The sequence below is a fragment of the Schistocerca serialis genome, chromosome 9 (assembly GCF_023864345.2).
Source record: "Schistocerca serialis cubense isolate TAMUIC-IGC-003099 chromosome 9, iqSchSeri2.2, whole genome shotgun sequence".
Taxonomy (NCBI): Eukaryota; Metazoa; Arthropoda; class Insecta; order Orthoptera; family Acrididae; genus Schistocerca; species Schistocerca serialis.
The window spans coordinates 273,900,400-273,919,240 of NC_064646.1; the positions used below are offsets into that span (position 1 = coordinate 273,900,400).

Consider the following 18,841-nt stretch of genomic DNA (forward strand, 5'->3'; position numbering starts at 1 on the left):
ATTAAATTTGATCTGCTGCTCCAGGTGAAAAAGCAAAGCCATGTTCAGTCATCAGAGAAACACATTTAAGTGCGTAAATCAGTGATTCCACAGCACTAAGAAGAGAGTTCCTTACAATACTACATATTTAACAAAAGTTTTAAAATCTAATGTTTAATTAAACATATCAGAAATGAACTGCATATTAGTAAAGGAAATAAATTAATCATATTTGATATTAATTATTCCCCTGCTTACTGGGACACAGTTTCTGCAATGTATTGCATCATTCTAGTTGAACAGCATTTTTACATACATACACCACCTGTACTGATCTATGCAAGTAACTTGTTTACTGGAGAAATCTATATGCTGCAATTATATTGCTTTGCAGATAAGAATGGAAGGTACAGTACTGGTCATTACTGTCACCAGTTTTTCATTTCTGCAGTAGTAACGAGACACATCACAACAAATAAATCATGTCAGTAGTACACTTCTCATTTGCTTAAAAAAAGAGTCGAGTGAAATTTTCATCAAGGTCATTGCCCACTGTCTTCCAGGCTATTGGTAGCTACTTATATTTGCAAATGGAAGATTACACAAGATTATACAAATTCTGGAAGCAAAGCTTTGCTGCACCTCTTCGGTAACAGCATTCGGACAAATTTGCATGCATATTTTCTTTTGCTCTTACTTTAGTAGGCTTCCAAATAACACTGTGGTACAATTCAACCTGAGTTTACAGGGCTCCAGCCTTGAAAACTCTTACATAATTATAACAATATTCATGTATACTTAATAACCATGAACAACAAAACTCAAGAATTACAATTACACAAAGCAGATAATGTGAGGTACAGGAAGGAAAAAAGCTACAACTGTCATAAGAATCAGTTGAAATATGTATTTATTTGACAAATAAGTCTTTCAGCTCTTTTAAACAAAAATTAATCAATCACAATCAACAATCTAAAAATACCAAAACACATATACATAAATAAAGCTAATTAAAGCAACTGAAAGATCCACTTTTAACAAAAGGTAACCAACCACAATACATGGAGATACAACTTTAACTCGCATGTATTTGGTACCACCTTTTTTAAGCATTTTACCCACAGCTTCTACAATCTGATACTGGAAACCAGCATGTATAACTAATCCAAATATAGTTTACAAGAGGATCATGTTTCATCAAATGGATGTTACACAAAGTTGCTGTGTTAAATATCATAATCAATAAACCAACAATAATAACTGAATTCCTGCTTAGTATTGTGAAAACTGTGTGTTTCAAAATGTAGTATAATGTTTCAAATTATAAATGAAAGAAAGTAAGTATTTAGAAGACAGTTAAACTGTATGAGAGGTGTAACAGAGGTCAGCATAATGTTAGAAGAAAATTCCACAGATCACATTAACATATAAAACACTATTTCCAACATTGTATTAAGGGACCATAATGTGATATATTTCCAACAATAATAAAATTAACAAAAAAGCAACTCTCCATAACATTATTTTCCACTTAGTCAAACACATTGTACTGCAAATACTAAAACAATAGTCAGTCTCTGTCTCGCTATGACAAATTTATATAGGTATTGTATAGGAGAGAAGAATTATTTTAAACATTAACTTACATGTGTATTGTTTTCCCAGTCTCTTGGTTTTGTAACAATGTCACCTGCTTAATAGAAATGCTCAAATTACTGATAGTTCTGGTCTTGTGTTTCTGCTTCATAAAATTTCAGTACTCAAAACCAGTACTTTCAAGCTTTTCCTATTGCAAATTACTTTTATTCCTTCCTTCAGTGGTAAGATTGTATGTCTAAAAATGTGTATGGAGTAATGATGAACATGCATTAAATCACACAGCAGCAAAATTATTTGCCTTAATTCTGGGTTACATAAGGTCTACCTTTCTTGATAATGCTTGAAACATTGAACCTAATGAATGGTATCTTACACCTAGTTCTAAAGTAACTTCAGTTACTGAACCTTATGTCTACCACAAGGGTGGATATAACTGGCACATAAAAAATTTGAGATTCCTTAGTCACTCACATTCATTGTAGAACAGCGAAGTTGCATTCATGTATCAAGATCCCCCATAATTTAAGTAATCTTGTACACAAAGAAATACTTTTACACCATGCAACATATTACAGCTACACTAACACACCAAGATGCTTCACAATTCCACAATAATGTCTATGCCATTGAAATACCACTATCATCTACTTCTGTTTGATTAGGATGAATGAATAGAACCTTCAAGAAATCAAGCAAGGGAATGTTTCTAACTGCATAACTCACTTCTCAACCACATTTTTATATTCACTGAAAGAAGTCAAAAGCACAACAACTCATTGACAAAATAAGTGTCACACACTGCATGTCACACTTCAAAACTGTGAAGTCCTCTTATGAGTCAAATGTCACTATGTACCTGTTATTAATATAATGACATGGAATACAGTGTAAGCCTGGAGAATAATTGGGGATTGGATGGCATTCTTCCACATAGTTATTGCCCCAATAACATCAAAGATTCCTACTGGTGTATATTAATCTGAGTAATAGAAAGAAATTAACATCAAATTTAATTTTTTTCACAGTTCTTGCTTCACCAGTAAAGGTGTTCACCAAGAGATCACCAAACACATGAGGAACACTTGAGTCCAGATATCCAAACAAACATGAAGTTAAGAAGTGTTCATCATATGAATAGAGGTGTGTTTCGCAGGAGTATAGCTACTGCTTAGATATGCTTGGAAACAAGAGCTTCAAGTAGTCGCAGTTTGGCCTTTGTGTGCTTGTATGCTGTATATATGCTCTCAATAGCAGTGCGGTCCTCTTTCTGCAGTTTTCTGCCAGTGCGCTGCTGGAACTCCTCCTCAAACTCCCTCAGTGATCGTCGCAACCGTTTCTTATCCTCACGTGCTGCTCGTTGCTGGTTCAGCAACTCCGACCTGCAACATGTTGTTTAACTCTGTTAACACATTTTTCATAGGCACCCACTTAATTAGCCGAATGATACAAAAATTTTTTGACCCTCTAACCCCTGCTTTTCAACTCAGCAATGTAAACTGGTTGCAATGAATGTTTAATGAAAATATTGGATTTTTAAAACTTCAGAACAACAATTTCATGATACCGAAATGTTAAGCTTCTGGGTCATTTTTCCAACATTCATACCTGATCTAATGGTTTGGAATGGAACAATTAATATCTTCTCAAGGAAACAGCTACAATTCAACAAAGTTTTCCTGATCTGTATTACACCTTATTCCCACACCCATGATAAAGTCACACTACTGTGTATAGTGGCCACAAGAAATTATTTATCTTACTGGAGAAGTCTGTCTAGCCTGTCACTTTCTTTCACAATCATGAGTGGGATACTTATTACTTCAGTAGGTGATAGTATTGATTTTAGGGTACTCAACAGATTTATTAGTGGCCTTGTGGAGTGCCTAGTAGGATAAACTCTTTGCTCGTAAGCCATCATCTTGGGACAATGCCCATTGACATACTTTAACAGACATTAATGACTGTCAAGCAGTCACAGTATGTGTTGTCACTGCTAATCAATAAATAAAATGGCTAATAAAAATGTTTGGAGTATGCATGTTCATGCCTTTTCTTCACACTTCAATAAAACTGTAATATAGTCATGGTATAAAAATACTAAATAAAATGAGAATTAGCTGAAAAAGAACTAAACATTACTCCTCACATAGTATGACTGGCTGGTGACTGGTACAAACAGAAAAAGAGCTAGTCACTGTGAGGACACACAAATTTTGCATTATTTCACATTGGAATGGAATGTCTTTGGTAAACACATTCCAGACAGACTTATCTATGTTGCCAAAGAGCATAATATAATCATTATCACCTCTCACTTGCTGCCAAACAAACTTTTTATCAAAGAGAAGAAAAGATATGCCTAACCACAAAACTTCCAGTTTCCAGAAAGCTGCAGATCTAGGTCTACAACATAGTAATACAAATATTTAAAATGTCCTAATGTACTCATAAACCAGTCACATGCTTAGTTTGCCTTTGAAAAACAATTATATGCTACTTACAGTGGGAGAGAATGGAGGTTGGTTGAAAGTGTTTCTGAAGTTGACGGCAAGCTTGGCCGTATTGATTCAGCAGTGTCAGCCTCATACGTTGTTGTCAATGATGGTGGCAGTGGAGGACTTGTAAATTCCATTGCTTCATGTTCATGAATTGTTGCCAGCTCTGATACACTATCCTTCAGCTTTGTCTGTGGAAGAACAATGAGCATTAGGTGTCATTTTGTAAAGGGCTAGAAGTGTAGTTCTGTTTTGAACTTTTGAATCTCCAAGACGTTACAACTTGCGGAACATTACCATGTTGACTTACAATTTGTTGCTGTAAACCAAGTGTGCATACAATTTATCATTTTATTGGACATAGAAAGCTGTTTCCCAGTAGCATATGGGAATTTTGTTACATGATACTCATCAACCAAATGATCTCTTTCATTTCCCCATAAAATCCCTATTGGTGTTAAATGCAGGCCTTCAGTGCCACTGCACATAATTCATAAATTGTTTTTGTAGTAGTCTCAAATGGCTAAGCATAGTAAATTAAATGAATACCAGAAATCTCTACACTTTCTCCCTTTTATTTTTTCCTACTTAAATCTGCACAAAAATTGAGCAGTAGGAGTTGATGGGAAAGTGTCAATATCTAATTCTCACAATACCAATGGACAGTAAGGAGGGGGTAGAGGTGTTAACTTTGTGCTCACCTTTTGAAGGGGGGGTATATATATATATATATCATTTATTCAGGTAGTTTATAGTTAAAAAATTTGAAAGAAAATGATTAACTGTTTTAACGAAGTCCGTAAGTCTCAGTAGAAGCCACAATGAATCTGATTTATCAATATTTTCAGGTTCATAACTGTACATCTCTTTAAAAAGTACCTCTTTTTGCAGTGGACACAAACTATCCTGATCTTGGTAGTATACATTGCTGAAAATATGTTGGTATTGCTAACCATGTGCTAACATATATTTTCAAGTTCTGGACCCAAATTCCACAAAAGTTCCTCTTTAAAAAGCTTATTCTTAATGGGCATAAAGTACTGCCACCCCCTGCTAATAACTGTTATCGAAAATACTTTGGTACTGCAATGGTTAAACACATTTTTACTTGCCTTGCCTGATTTCTGGTGCATATAATATGACAGTTTAATTTCCTAACATGTAACTCTGTAACATGACACGGAAGACTAATGTGTGGAAATGAGAAACTGCCACGAAGCATCAGCAGTCAGGATGGAATGGTCTACTACATAGAGTGTTGCGGTGTATATATTTCCCACTGTGGAATGTAGAACAATGGGGACTTCTTCAAGCCTTCTCTAACATATAAGTGCTATGTGACATCATTACTGAAGCAAACTAACTACTAAATACAGTCACAAAACAAAGGAAGTTGTATGAACAAAAAACTCACTGATCCTGCACGGATGATAAGCCTCTTGAGAGCACGATAGCGGTCATACAGAGGGCGTACAAGATCACGGTCTCCTCTTGAAGTGGGCCTCCCAAACATCTCCTCCATATGTAGCAACACTTTCTGTACAGCCAATTTCTCATCCAGAGCCTGCTCTGGGGACAGCTCGTCCACCTTGTCTGGACGGCCTGCTTGGTGCCGTTTTTCAGCCAAGTGCTGCAAATAAGGTTCTATGGTAAATTACTTCAAAATATAAACTATTACTGAAACATCATGTTCATCTGTAATTATTATGCGGTTTTTCACTAGTGATGTTCTGACTTCAAGGCATCCACTGAAAAATTTTACCTTAAGTAAAAATGTCAGTGAATTTTATTTTTAGTTAAATAAAAGTGTGTGTCAATATCCTGCTCATTCCTTCAAATACGAATTAGTTCAATGGATGCAATACTTCACTGTCAAAGTACTCTCAAATGAGGTAAAGGTGGAAATTTTTTTTCAATGTGGCAGTGAAAGATTGGGCTTTAAGACCAGAAAGCACTTATTTTTCTGTGTCAACTCACTTCATCATTTCCCCAATGATATTCATTTATGGCTGTCGTAACCACCTCAACATGCTACAGGTTTCCCAGCTACAAATATCTTCAGATGTGGCAATAGGTAGGAGTCACGAAAGTGTCAAATCTGGGGGACATAGTGAATTTTCCAATTACTTACTTCAATTCCCTCTGTTTTCAATCCACCATAGTCCCATTGTGCACTTTCAAAATATTTTCATCTGGGGTTGCAGTTTTTGGTTGTTCTTCATGTGAACCATATTCAATGGAATTACAACCATGTTTTAATAGAGACATACATTTATGAGCAATTCAAAATGAAAGGGCAGACACTCATTCCTACACCAACTTTGGATGAATCTCTGTTGGCTGTAAGTTACACAAATAAAAAAACTATATTATGGCACAATTTCCCAGTTCATTCCTTTGAATAACACGCTACCACTCGAATAAGGAATGTAAACAAAATTATTCCACAGTTCACTTTGTAACTTTACTTCTGTCACTGCATTAACATGTACCAATACAACAAAAACCAAACAAATTTTTGCAGTTTTCAGCCTCTCATTCTGTGAAGTCATAGTTAAAAATAATCCAATGTGCAGTTACCTTCTCCACTTCCAGCACCATTTCCTCCATTGTCCTAGGTTTGTGACGGTGATGGGACATATCAGTTGAGCTCCTGGTATCTGATGTGTCCATCAGTAAGTCAATACTTGTGGGATCCTCTTTTAGTTCTGAAGATTGAGAAGATTAATAATGAAATGTGAGTTGCATTATCTAACATGTAATGTGCAAATTTCTTCCTGTAACTCATTTTAAGTACGAAACAGACACTTACGTTTAATTTCCTTACGTATTTTGTTCAACTCGGCGCAAACTTTCTTCATCTCCCTATCGTACATTTTATCACTGTGTGAAGGCCGGTACCCATATTCCTTTTGGAAATCCTCCTCAAACTGTTTCACCTTCTTTTTCAAGCTGCAAATAATAAATCATTGTATGCAAATTTCAAAAACAGTGACTGGATTTTACAATGACTAGACTATATCATCTGGCAGGGTATATTCTGTCAGCACTAAACTATACGCTCACCTGTGCCCTTGTTTGTTCAATGCTTTAAGCCTCTGTTCCGGCGATATTAGCGGTGAGCGTCCCGGACCTGCGTGCTCGTGAGGTGGTGATGGTGGCACACTGGGGTCCAAATGGTGCATAGTCAAACTTCCTGCACCACCGCTACCACGTCGTGAGGGTTGTGGTTCACTCTCACCAACCTGCTGGTGCAAAGTCTTCAGGTCTAGTGGAGGAGCTACAGGAGGCGATGCTGATGGCACAGGTGAGGGCGACCGTTCACGTTCCTGTGACAATTGAACTGCTTAGTTACACGCAGAAGACACTGGAGTGAAAGGAATTGTAAAATGATTTAGTATCTTTCACTGTTTCGTATCTGTGGCTTGCTACTGGGAAAATAATTGGCAATACAATAAGAGAGTTTTTTTATACAACTGCAAAACGAAAGTACCTTTCTTCTGTGATAACAGCATCATCATCTAACAAACAACAAACTGCACTGTATGTAGTGTAAAAAAAAGTAGTTGTGCAACTTGGCCGATAAGTACATTGAGACGTACAGAAACGTGAGCCAGACTGGAATCCAAACACACAACTCTTTTTTCAGATAACTCATCTTTACCTATTAGGATATCTGAGAGCAACTCATATTTCTAAGTCACTGTCTCCTCACATTACTTCTGAACACAAGGGGTCCTCACACACGATATGTGGAAACAGCATCGCTGGGCAACACATTTGGTGGAGGACCACGTAATACCCCGGTACGTGCATATACTTCAGATTAATTGAATTCACTGAAATTAAATGAATGGACTAAATAGTTAAGGTGACTGATCACAATAAGCACAAGAACTGGGCTTGAATCCTTGTCTGACAACTTCTGTGTCAGATCATACTGATTGCACTGAAGTTTTGGATTTCTCAACATTTTCCCCCAACATTATTACTTGTCACTGCTTTTCACCAATTTCTTTACCCCTGATTCTATTAATTCCTGTATTTTTGATTCAATAGATTGGTTGATGAAACAGTAACCAAGCTTAGGTGTGATGCCAATTAACTTAATGTTGGGGAGCAAACCTCACTTGTCTCATGGCATTGGTAGTTAAGAGACACACAAAGATAATGTGCTATACTAATCAAAAAACAAACAATAATATTCTGAGAGTGAAGTAACTGGATCAGAAATTAGAGTGTAACAATAGTTACACCATATATCAGCAATTACAAATGATACTGTTTTCTAACACTGAATTCTTTCTATTAGTTATAGGGAGCTCCAACGTTAGGCGGGTTATGGAGCCCCTCAGGAAAATAGCGGGTAGGTCGGGGAAGAATGCCAGTGTGCACTCGGTGTGCTTGCCGGGGGGTCTCGTCCGTAATGTGGAGGAGGCCCTTCCGGCAGCTATTGAACGCACTGGGTGTGACCGGCTGCAGATAGTAGCACATGTCGGAACGAATGACGCCTGCCGCTTGGGTTCTGAGGCCATCCTTGGTTCCTTCCGGCGGCTGGCTGATTTGGTGAAGACAACCAGCATCGCACGCGGAGTGCAAGCTGAGCTTAATATCTGCAGCATAGTGCCCAGAGTCGATCGCGGTCCTCTGGTTTGGAGCCGTGTGGAGGGTCTAAACCAGAGGCTCAGACGACTCTGCGACTATAATGGTTGCAAATTCATCGACCTCCGTTATTGGGTGGAGAACTGTAGGGCCCCCCTAGACAGGTCAGGCGTGCACTACACACCGGAAGCAGCTACTAGGGTAGCAGAGTACGTGTGGCATGCACACGGGGGTTTTTTAGGTTAGAGGGACCCCCCCTTGGGCGAAACGATAAAATACCTGACGGCTTACCAGAGAGGACATTATCATCGTTGATAAAGAATGTCCGTCCTCAGAGACCAAAAACAGGAAAAGTTAACGTAATATTGGTAAACTGCAGGAGTATCCAGGGCAAGGTTCCTGAAGTAGTATCTCTTATTGAAGGAAATAGTGCGCATATAGTATTAGGAACGGAAAGTTGGTTAAAACCGGAAGTGAACAGTAACGAAATCCTAGACACAGAATGGAATATATACCGCAAGGATAGGATAAACGCCAATGGCGGAGGAGTATTTATAGCAGTAAAGAATTCAATAATATCCAGTGAAGTTATTAACGAATGCGAATGTGAAATAATCTGGGTTAAGTTAAGTATCAAAGGTGGGTCAGATATGATAGTCGGATGCTTCTATAGACCACCTGCATCAGCAACCGTAGTAGTTGAGCGCCTCAGAGAGAACCTGCAGAACGTCGTGAAGAAGTTTCGTGATCATACTATTGTAATAGGGGGAGACTTCAATCTACCAGGTATAGAATGGGATAGTCACACAATCAGAACTGGAGCCAGGGACAGAGACTCTTGTGACATTATCCTGACTGCCTTGTCCGAGAATTACTTCGAGCAGATAGTTAGAGAACCAACTCGTGAAGCTAACGTTTTAGACCTCATAGCAACAAATAGACCGGAACTTTTCGACTCCGTGAATGTAGAAGAGGGTATCAGTGATCATAAGTCAGTGGTTGCATCAATGACTACAAGTGTAATAAGAAATGCCAAGAAAGGAAGGAAAATATATTTGCTTAACAAGAGTGATAGGGCACAAATCGCAGAATATCTGAGTGACCACCATCAAACGTTCATTTCTGAGGAAGAGGATGTGGAACAAAAATGGAAAAAATTCAGAAACATCGTCCAGTACGTCTTAGATAAGTTCGTACCGACTAAGGTCCAAAGCGAGGGGAAAGATCCACCGTGGTATAACAATCATGTACGAAAGGTACTACGGAAACAAAGAAAGCTTCATCATAGGTTTAAGAGTAGTCGAATCATAGCTGATAAGGAAAAGCTGAACGAAGCGAAAAAGAGCGTAAAGAGAGCAATGAGAGAAGCATTCAACGAATTCGAACATAAAACATTGGCAAACAATCTAAACAAGAACCCTAAAAAGTTTTGGTCATATGTAAAATCGGTAAGCGGATCTAAATCCCCTATTCAGTCACTCGTTGACCACGATGGAACCGAAACAGAGGACGACCGAAGAAAGGCAGAAATACTGAATTCAGTGTTCCGAAACTGTTTCACTGCGGAAAATCTTAACACGGTCCCTGACTTCAGCCGTCGCACGGACGCCAAAATGGAAAATATTGAAATAAACGATATCGGAATTGAAAAACAACTGCTATCACTTAGTAGCGGAAAAGCATCCGGACCAGACGAGATACCCTTAAGATTCTACAGTGATTATGCTAAAGAACTTGCCCCCTTTCTATCAGCAATTTATCGTAGATCGCTGGAAGAACGTAAAGTACCTAGCGACTGGAAGAAAGCGCAGGTCGTTCCCATTTTCAAGAAGGGTCATAAATCAGATGCGAATAATTATAGGCCTACTTCGCTTACGTCAATCTGTTGTAGAATAATGGAACATGTTTTGTGTTCTCGTATTATGACGTTCTTAGATAATACAAATCTCCTTCATCATAACCAACATGGATTCCGCAAACAGAGATCATGTGAAACTCAGCTCGCCCTATTTGCCCAAGAAATTCACAGTGCCGTAGACACTGGCGAGCAGATTGATGCCGTATTCCTGGACTTCAGGAAGGCATTTGATACGGTTCCGCACTTACGTTTAGTGAAAAAAATACGAGCTTACGGAATATCGGACCAGGTTTGTGATTGGATTCAGGATTTCCTAGAAGAAAGAACACAACATGTCATTCTTAACGGTTCAAAATCTGCAGATGTAGAGGTAATTTCGGGAGTACCGCAGGGAAGCGTGATAGGACCTTTATTGTTTACAATATACATAAATGACTTAGTTGACAACATCGGTAGCTCCGTGAGGCTATTTGCAGATGACACGGTTGTCTACAAGAAAGTAGCAACATCAGAAGACTCGTACGTACTCCAGGAGGACCTGCAGAGGATTAATGCATGGTGCGACAGCTGGCAGCTTTCCCTAAACGTAGATAAATGTAATATAATGCGCATACATAGGGGCAGAAATCCATTCCAGTACGATTATGCCATAGGTGGTAAATCATTGGAAGCGGTAACGACCGTAAAATACTTAGGAGTTACTATCCGGAGCGATCTGAAGTGGAATGATCACATAAAACAAATAGTGGGAAAAGCAGGCGCCAGGTTGAGATTCATAGGAAGAATTCTAAGAAAATGTGACTCATCGACGAAAGAAGTAGCTTACAAAACGCTTGTTCGTCCGATTCTTGAGTATTGCTCATCAGTATGGGACCCTTACCAGGTTGGATTAATAGAAGAGATAGACATGATCCAGCGAAAAGCAGCGCGATTCGTCATGGGGACATTTAGTCAGCGCGAGAGCGTTACGGAGATGCTGAACAAGCTCCAGTGGCGGACACTTCAAGAAAGGCGTTACGCAATACGGAGAGGTTTATTATCGAAATTACGAGAGAGCACATTCCGGGAAGAGATGGGCAACATATTACTACCGCCCACATATATCTCGCGTAATGATCACAACGAAAAGATCCGAGAAATTAGAGCAAATATGGAGACTTACAAGCAGTCGTTCTTCCCACGCACAATTCGTGAATGGAACAGGGAAGGGGGGATCAGATAGTGGTACAATAAGTACCCTCCGCCACACACCGTAAGGTGGCTCGCGGAGTATAGATGTAGATGTAGATATATCAGCAATTACAAATGATACTGTTTTCTAACACTGAATTCTTAATAATGTATGAACTCTTCTTACCTGAGAGGGTGAATGAAGCTGTAAGAAGGAATGAGAGCTGGTGATCTCTGCCTCATCCTCAGATGAGTTATAGTGTATGGTGCTGCCAGCAGGATGTAAATGAGGGGACCGTGAGTTCCCTCTTTCCTCATCCTCGTTTTCCTGCAATTATAAATCAGTAAATGGGGATTACATGAACTGCACATTCTACCTGGAGATTCACAAGCAACAACTCTAATGCGGGGCTTCCTTCAGCTCAAACTGGAATTTATATTTAAACATTTTCTCAGAGACCCATTTAACATTTCTAAATAATTAAATCCACTTTGATCAGTGTCCTAAATGCATTGTAGCTGTATCTGGAAACTTGCAGTTTTCCAACTTACTTCAACAAAATGCGCTCCAGACTGGTGAATATGTTGGTCTTCTGTAACAGCTCTGGCTGTCAAAGCAATCGTGTTTCTACAGCACATTCTACAGTCTTTCTCGAGATGTGGTATGCAAGAAGGGTAACATTCCATAAGGACACTCTGTAGTGACTTCAACACTAAATTAGGAAATAAAATTTTCATAACAAAAATGCCTTTTGTTATTCATAACCAGCTGTCTGATCCAGTGTATCGGTCTTTGCTTCAACATTCCTGGAAGGGGCTATGTATAATACTCCCATACAAGTTGCTGAATTTAAGACTACAATTCAAGTGGCATTTAATTTTGCAATTCAAGAATGTGATTCTGAGGATTGTCCAGACGTTGCTTTCACCAACTATGTCTATTGCGATTCTGCGCTTGTGTCATACATTCTGTTGAGGAACCTCAAATGCATATTTGAAGACCAATAGTGGGCAAACTAAGAGAAAAACAATCAAACGCTTTCACCCTCCTTATTACAGTGGTATATAATTCTTCTGACATACAACTGGAACACCAAATTGCAGTTCGAGCTGAGAGACTCCCTTTGTAAGTACAAAATCTAAGAGTGCTGATATTTCCATAGTAATGCTGATATTTCCATAGTAATTACTGAACCTTCATTACATGAAAAATATGACTATTAATCATACAAGTGCCCACCTTGAAAGAGATACCCATTTAAGGTGAGATCGAGATTCCAGGATAGCCGAGTCAGAAATCAGCAGATCGATGCAACCTCAGGCTCTAAAGTAGTTCTCAACCATACTGAATGTGTCGTGACACCAACCCCATACACTGCAATGATTGATTGATTTTTTGGTGAGGCCAACTGGTTCAATGGACACAATGACCAACATAAGGAAGAAAAGTAACACACAACTCAAACGTTTACCCAAAGCCAATGCTACATTACAGAAGAAATAAATAATGCTGCAGTACTGGAATTTCAGGAAAAGGCTAGAGAGTTTTCTATGGTAGCCCAATGGAGCCTAACGAAGTGTATAATGATTTTGGCATAATTTACAACTTCCGTGATGTGTACATGGATCACGAAGTAAGAAAATCTTCATGAAAACTATGTACATGAGCTAATGAATGTAAAAAGCAAAACTCCGATATGAAACAAGTGGAATAAAGCAGTATGCATTCTCGAAGAATAGAAAACACTATTACAAATATTTTACAGGCGATCTGAAATACTCTCGACCATAAGTTTGCAATAACCTAATCAAATTCTTATTCTATCAATGGAATGTCCAAATTCACCTAAGCAAATATTACGAAGGGCACCTGTTGACTGCTGTGGCATCAATGATGCGATAAAAGCACGGAGTGCAGCAACAATGAATGAATCTATCTGAGCACACTCACCTTTGAGGAGCTGTCAGTGTCAGTATCAGGAGAATGGCGAGTACGGCGATGGTGACCCGGGCGACGCTGGCGGCGAGCGGGATTGCGACGGCCCCTTGCCGGCCTCGGCACGGCAGAGCGTGAGAAGCGTTCACTGCAGCGTTGCCTCTCGTGTTCATTGTCATCGGACAGATCTGCCTCACCAACAGTAGTGTTGCCACTACCGGACACGTCACTCACGACTGTTGCCGGGGCAGAAGCAGGAGGTGCCTGGTGGTGGCCACCTTTTTGGTGCACATTTGCACCACCAACCACAGCAACTGGGTTACGCTCATGTAGCGGCAAACTAGAAATACGCTGCAACACATTAATTAAATGATATTACATTATGTTAAAATGTGGAATAAAATGTGAGTCAAAACATTAATATGTGACAGATACTCAGGAAAACAAATTAGTAATTTCAGGCCTTGTAAAAGATGTACAAGGTTTGTAACTTCAACAGTGGCAACTATTTCTGTACAAAACAAATACATGTTGCAAGCCTTTACTGTCCTTCAAAATAGTCACCAGGATTGTGTGTCACCCATGGCCAGCGATGTGCAAGTCATAGGATAGCCTTAGCAGTAGCAGCTGTGTTGACTGTTTAGGTGGAGCAGTCTATTGCCTAACAAATCTCTGTAACACTTCTGAGGCAAATGCCATCGAGTGCTTCCTTCGTCTTAAGAATTGAACTGAAATCACAAGGGCCGAGATCCGAGGAGAGCGGTGAGTGGTACACTTCCCAGCCCCACCAACTGAACAAATCGGTCACAATTTGCGCCCTATGCACTTGAGCATTGTGCTGAAAAATAATTTGCAAATCCTGTAGAAAGTGTTGCTGCTTCTTTCTCTAAGCTGTTCATTTGGATCACAGTTTGGACCACAGCTTAGAGAAAGAAACGGTGACACTTTCTGCGCAGTCAATCTATCATTTTGAATGAAATGCTCAGACGCATATGGCACAAGTTGTAATGAATCGTTCAATTGGTGGGGGCTGGGAAGGGCTGTACCACCTACCACATTCGCCACACTTATGTGCTTGTGACTTGAATCTGATTCCTAATGTGAAAGATTCTCTTCATGGTGTTCACTTCAGAACTGTTAAGAGATTCATCATGCAACAGATTGCTCCACTTTAACTATCAACAAAACTGGCACTACTAAGGGTGTCCTACAACTTCCACAGTGCTGGCAATGGATTATACACAGTGCTGGTGCCCATTTTGAAGGACATTAAAACTGTGATCTATTTTGTCTAGGTTGTTTGCAATTAGTTTTTCCACCATGTAAGTTCCAATCTTCATATCAGTAGTCTGAGATGTGCGGATGGCAAAGAAATACAGTATTTACTGATTACAAGAACCATGATGATGATTTTGTGATCAGCAGAGTAGAGGTGAAAACAACTGATCTGTGACAAATTAGCCAAGTGATATTGCTGTAATAGTGTTACAGGGTACCCCTCTGTCACACACTGTACAGTGGCTTGCGGGTATGCTTGTAGATGTAAGTAGTTAATTACTCCATTACACTTGTGCTTATGCTGTCCAACTAATGCTTTCATACAAGTTGGTACCACATCTGTAAAAGTCCAGCCTACCACTACATAATCCACATACATATGTGTCACTTGAGAATGGTTTCACAGTCAAAATCACGCAATAGCCAACAGTGAATTGAAAGGATGGTTCAAGAGCTGCATACTGATCCAATTCAATAAATTTATCAGGACTGTAGACCCGATTCCAATAAAAAATACTGGGTGAATGAAATTATCCAACAGCGTAACCAAAAAAATGGGTTAATTTACAATAAATTATAAGATGAGTAAAGATTTCTGCAATTTGGTAGCTACTTATCTAAGTTCAGTCATTAACATGAAAAAACAACACCCCTTATTCCATACGTAATGCTACCATTTTGCACCCTTCTATTCCACAATATATTTTTTCTTGTAGCGTTTATTCTGCGCTTTCTCAAAGTACATATGAGATTTTAAAAAAACTAACTTATACTTACAGCAATGCAATTGGCTTGGTTTGTGATGTCTGCTTTGTGTCCAGCATGGACCAGGGAGAAATCCTCATGACTGCTGACACGGCGAATTGCATTTCCGTCTTTGCAGTGGCTGGTGTCATTTTCAAGAGGGCGTTCCTCAGAGTTGGACCTACAAATTGGTCAGAACTTGAGTGTCCAGATAACTGTGACTGGCAATCTCCTTTGCATTGGTCAAATTTCAGTTATTCATTATTATGGGGACTGTTAATCAACTCACCTAATTACTTTGCACTCTTGGCCGAAACTGTCATGGCGTTCCTTGCGCTTCCGTTGTATGCTTCCAGAATAAATGTGGATGTCTGGACTGCCTACGGTCGCTTGGATGGCATGATCCAGCAACCTAAACAACAAATTTAGCATAGTGACAACTTACTCAAAAATCTGATATATTACAATATCATAATTCCACATTTTGCAAGTTCCTTTTGTAAAGAATATATGAACACAAACACCTTCAACCAGAAACACCACATACAACACTTTCTTTTGTAACTGAATAATCATAAAAAAATATTTCTCAGTATTGACTACATACTTTACAGCATATGCTACTACTTACAAATCAGCACTCTGATAGGAATATGTAGCAAACTTTGAAGCTGTACTACATTTGACATCCAAAATTTACACTAAATGCTACTAACTACTTTATTTCCTATGCTTCCATAAAATTAGTTTCATATTGCTGCATTGATTTTAACCTCTTGATGAATTAAAAACATGCCTGATACCCATACATTAAATTTGAGCCTACAGAGAATGTGTTGAAACAACTTAGTGTATAAATTTATTATATGTTCCCAGAAGAATGTTACAGTTGGAATTATTTTAGTACAATAATTTTCTAAATTTGTCCTTGCAACAGTTATAGTGCACTCTCTCTCTCTCTCCCTCTCCCTGGGGAGGGTATGGCATCATGTTGAATTTATCCCAAAACTAACATGAAGAACCTGTAGCTGCTCCTGAAGCTATGCCTGTGTATGAAAGTTCGTTCTAGTTAATCTTAATATGTGACAAATTAAAACTACAGAGATGAAGCATATTTTACAATGTTTCTGAAGCCAGGATTTACTTGTAACTGACAAACCAGTTCTATGCATGTAACTGCAGATATAATAATGACAATGTCATATGCCTGACATCAGTGTTGACAGGAGTGTTTGCATTTTGAATGCTGTCCACACAAAGGTAGAGTACAATTTCACGACTTCTGAGAAAACTGTTCCTATTCTTATCCTTTGACAATCTGAGCACTGGAGCAAACATCTCAACAACGATCGGTAAAATGTGAGACTGTGATTTCTGCGACTTTTTTCACTTCATTTTCTTTAAAATGATACTGTCCATTCTCTAGCCCTGAGGGTTGAGCGAGCTGGTAGAGGGGCAGATGGAGTTCCAGCTGGGAATGTTCGGGAGGGGACTTCTAGTTCCGGAATTTGTCTACAAACAACTTAGTGTATAATTGTACTATATGTTCCCGGAAGAATGTTACAGTTGGAATCCTTTTAGTACAATAATTTTCTAAATTTGTCCTTGGGACAATTATAGTGTCCGAAAATCTTGGTCAGGACAGGGTTTGGGAAATAACTAATATAATTTAACAAAATTTGAAAAGTGTGTGTGTGTGTGTGTACACTGAGGGTAAATGCCGAAGATCGATGGCGTATGAAAAGTGCCCTCCAACGTTTCATTTATTGATGTTGCATATCATACAGTTTAAAGTAAAGCACTCCATATTAGGTCAGTAGGACTGTAACGAAACTGCTCAGCAATAATACTTTATAAGGGATGAAAGACTTAACGCCTGCGATAGTTTTAAGAAACAATTGCTACCAAAGACCCTAGAGGTTAGGAATCAATCACAGCCGTGATCATTCCTAACAGGGGGCTTATCTAGCCTAGCCTGCCATCTGTTAAAGCGCGAGGAAGTACTGACGCCAAACGGCACCGGTAGATGCCGGGCATACATCGCGGTGTATGCTAAACGCTTGTTGCCGAGTTCTCGTTCTGCTCCGTTGTGAGCGGTTGTAATCTTTCGGCGAAATTGTTGTTGCACAATGTGTACATAAAGCATAGCACCCTTAACTACTGTATCTTTATACTATCAAACGATTCCTTGGGAGATCTAATGACCGCGAGATAAGCAATTAGGAATTCTACAGTTCGGTAGTTTGTTGAAACGATACTGACGATGTGGTAATATATCGCGTGACTCATTCGCAGTTAACAGATAATCACAATATATAGAGAAAAATGACAAAGTCTATCAGAAATTTACCTGGGCGCCTTTGTTGCTCCTTGTTGGGAAAATCTAGTGACCTGTGACAACAACACGACCTATCAACATATCTGCAGTATAGACTTGTAAACAGGTAATCCATTTGTATTTTCAGAATACAATATTCTTTGGGCAAGAGTTACGTACTGTCATCGTCGTCCACACTTCTTCCATAGTTGGCAGTACCGGTATCTGATACGAACAAAAATTGTCAGATATATGTATTACGTAATATGACTTTCCCAAGCAATTTATACAGAAAAGCGAGTTAAATATATAGTGAACACAGACCTGTGGGTACACTAAAGATTAATCTGCTACAGCCAGCTTTATTACGTATTCACATTTGGTGGCTTTCCATACTCAAATGGTTGCCTTCCAACTTACCGTAGATCCCAGGCTACGCTACACTACACACCAGTTCGTCACCGCATGTTTTCAGGTTCATCACATCATTTCACACTAATCATTCTCTGAATTAACTGCCAGATATGTTCGCATACTAATCTTGAGCCAATCAACGTAAAATTAATTGCGTGCGTGAAATCATGTAAAACAAAATAAATATATTACGGGGGAGGGGGGACGCAATTTACGGAATTAGCGTAGCTGAGCAGCTTTACGAAAGGTGGAAAATATTTTAACTGCGGAACGCTGTCAGATGCACACGCAATCGCTGTTGCCGCAAAACCACTACATACGCAACTGTGTAGCGGTGTCGTGAAATGACGAATATCAGCAAGAGTTAAACGAGCTGAAGCTGGATGCCAGCGAAATATGCAATGCAGAACAAACACGAACATACCTCAAAACGCCGCCCTTCTGTAGGT

The 18,841-nt window shown here is 39.1% G+C and overlaps 1 protein-coding gene across 1 annotated transcript in view; it reads right to left on the reverse strand.

The window, feature by feature from the left end:
* Window positions 1-872: 872 nt before the first annotated feature.
* The window catches only part of LOC126419536 (protein FAM13A), a 121,617-nt gene continuing 103,648 nt past the window's right edge, over window positions 873-18,841 (reverse strand). The window contains exons 3-12 of the mRNA XM_050086725.1: window positions 15,951-16,073; window positions 15,695-15,842; window positions 13,655-13,990; window positions 11,891-12,031; window positions 7,140-7,402; window positions 6,886-7,025; window positions 6,654-6,781; window positions 5,488-5,703; window positions 4,080-4,264; window positions 873-2,957 (exon numbers count right to left, since the gene is read on the reverse strand). Coding sequence (XP_049942682.1) covers window positions 2,747-2,957; window positions 4,080-4,264; window positions 5,488-5,703; window positions 6,654-6,781; window positions 6,886-7,025; window positions 7,140-7,402; window positions 11,891-12,031; window positions 13,655-13,990; window positions 15,695-15,842; window positions 15,951-16,073 — 1,891 coding nt within the window. The 3' untranslated portion in view covers window positions 873-2,746. The remainder of the gene's footprint in view (window positions 2,958-4,079; window positions 4,265-5,487; window positions 5,704-6,653; window positions 6,782-6,885; window positions 7,026-7,139; window positions 7,403-11,890; window positions 12,032-13,654; window positions 13,991-15,694; window positions 15,843-15,950; window positions 16,074-18,841) is intronic.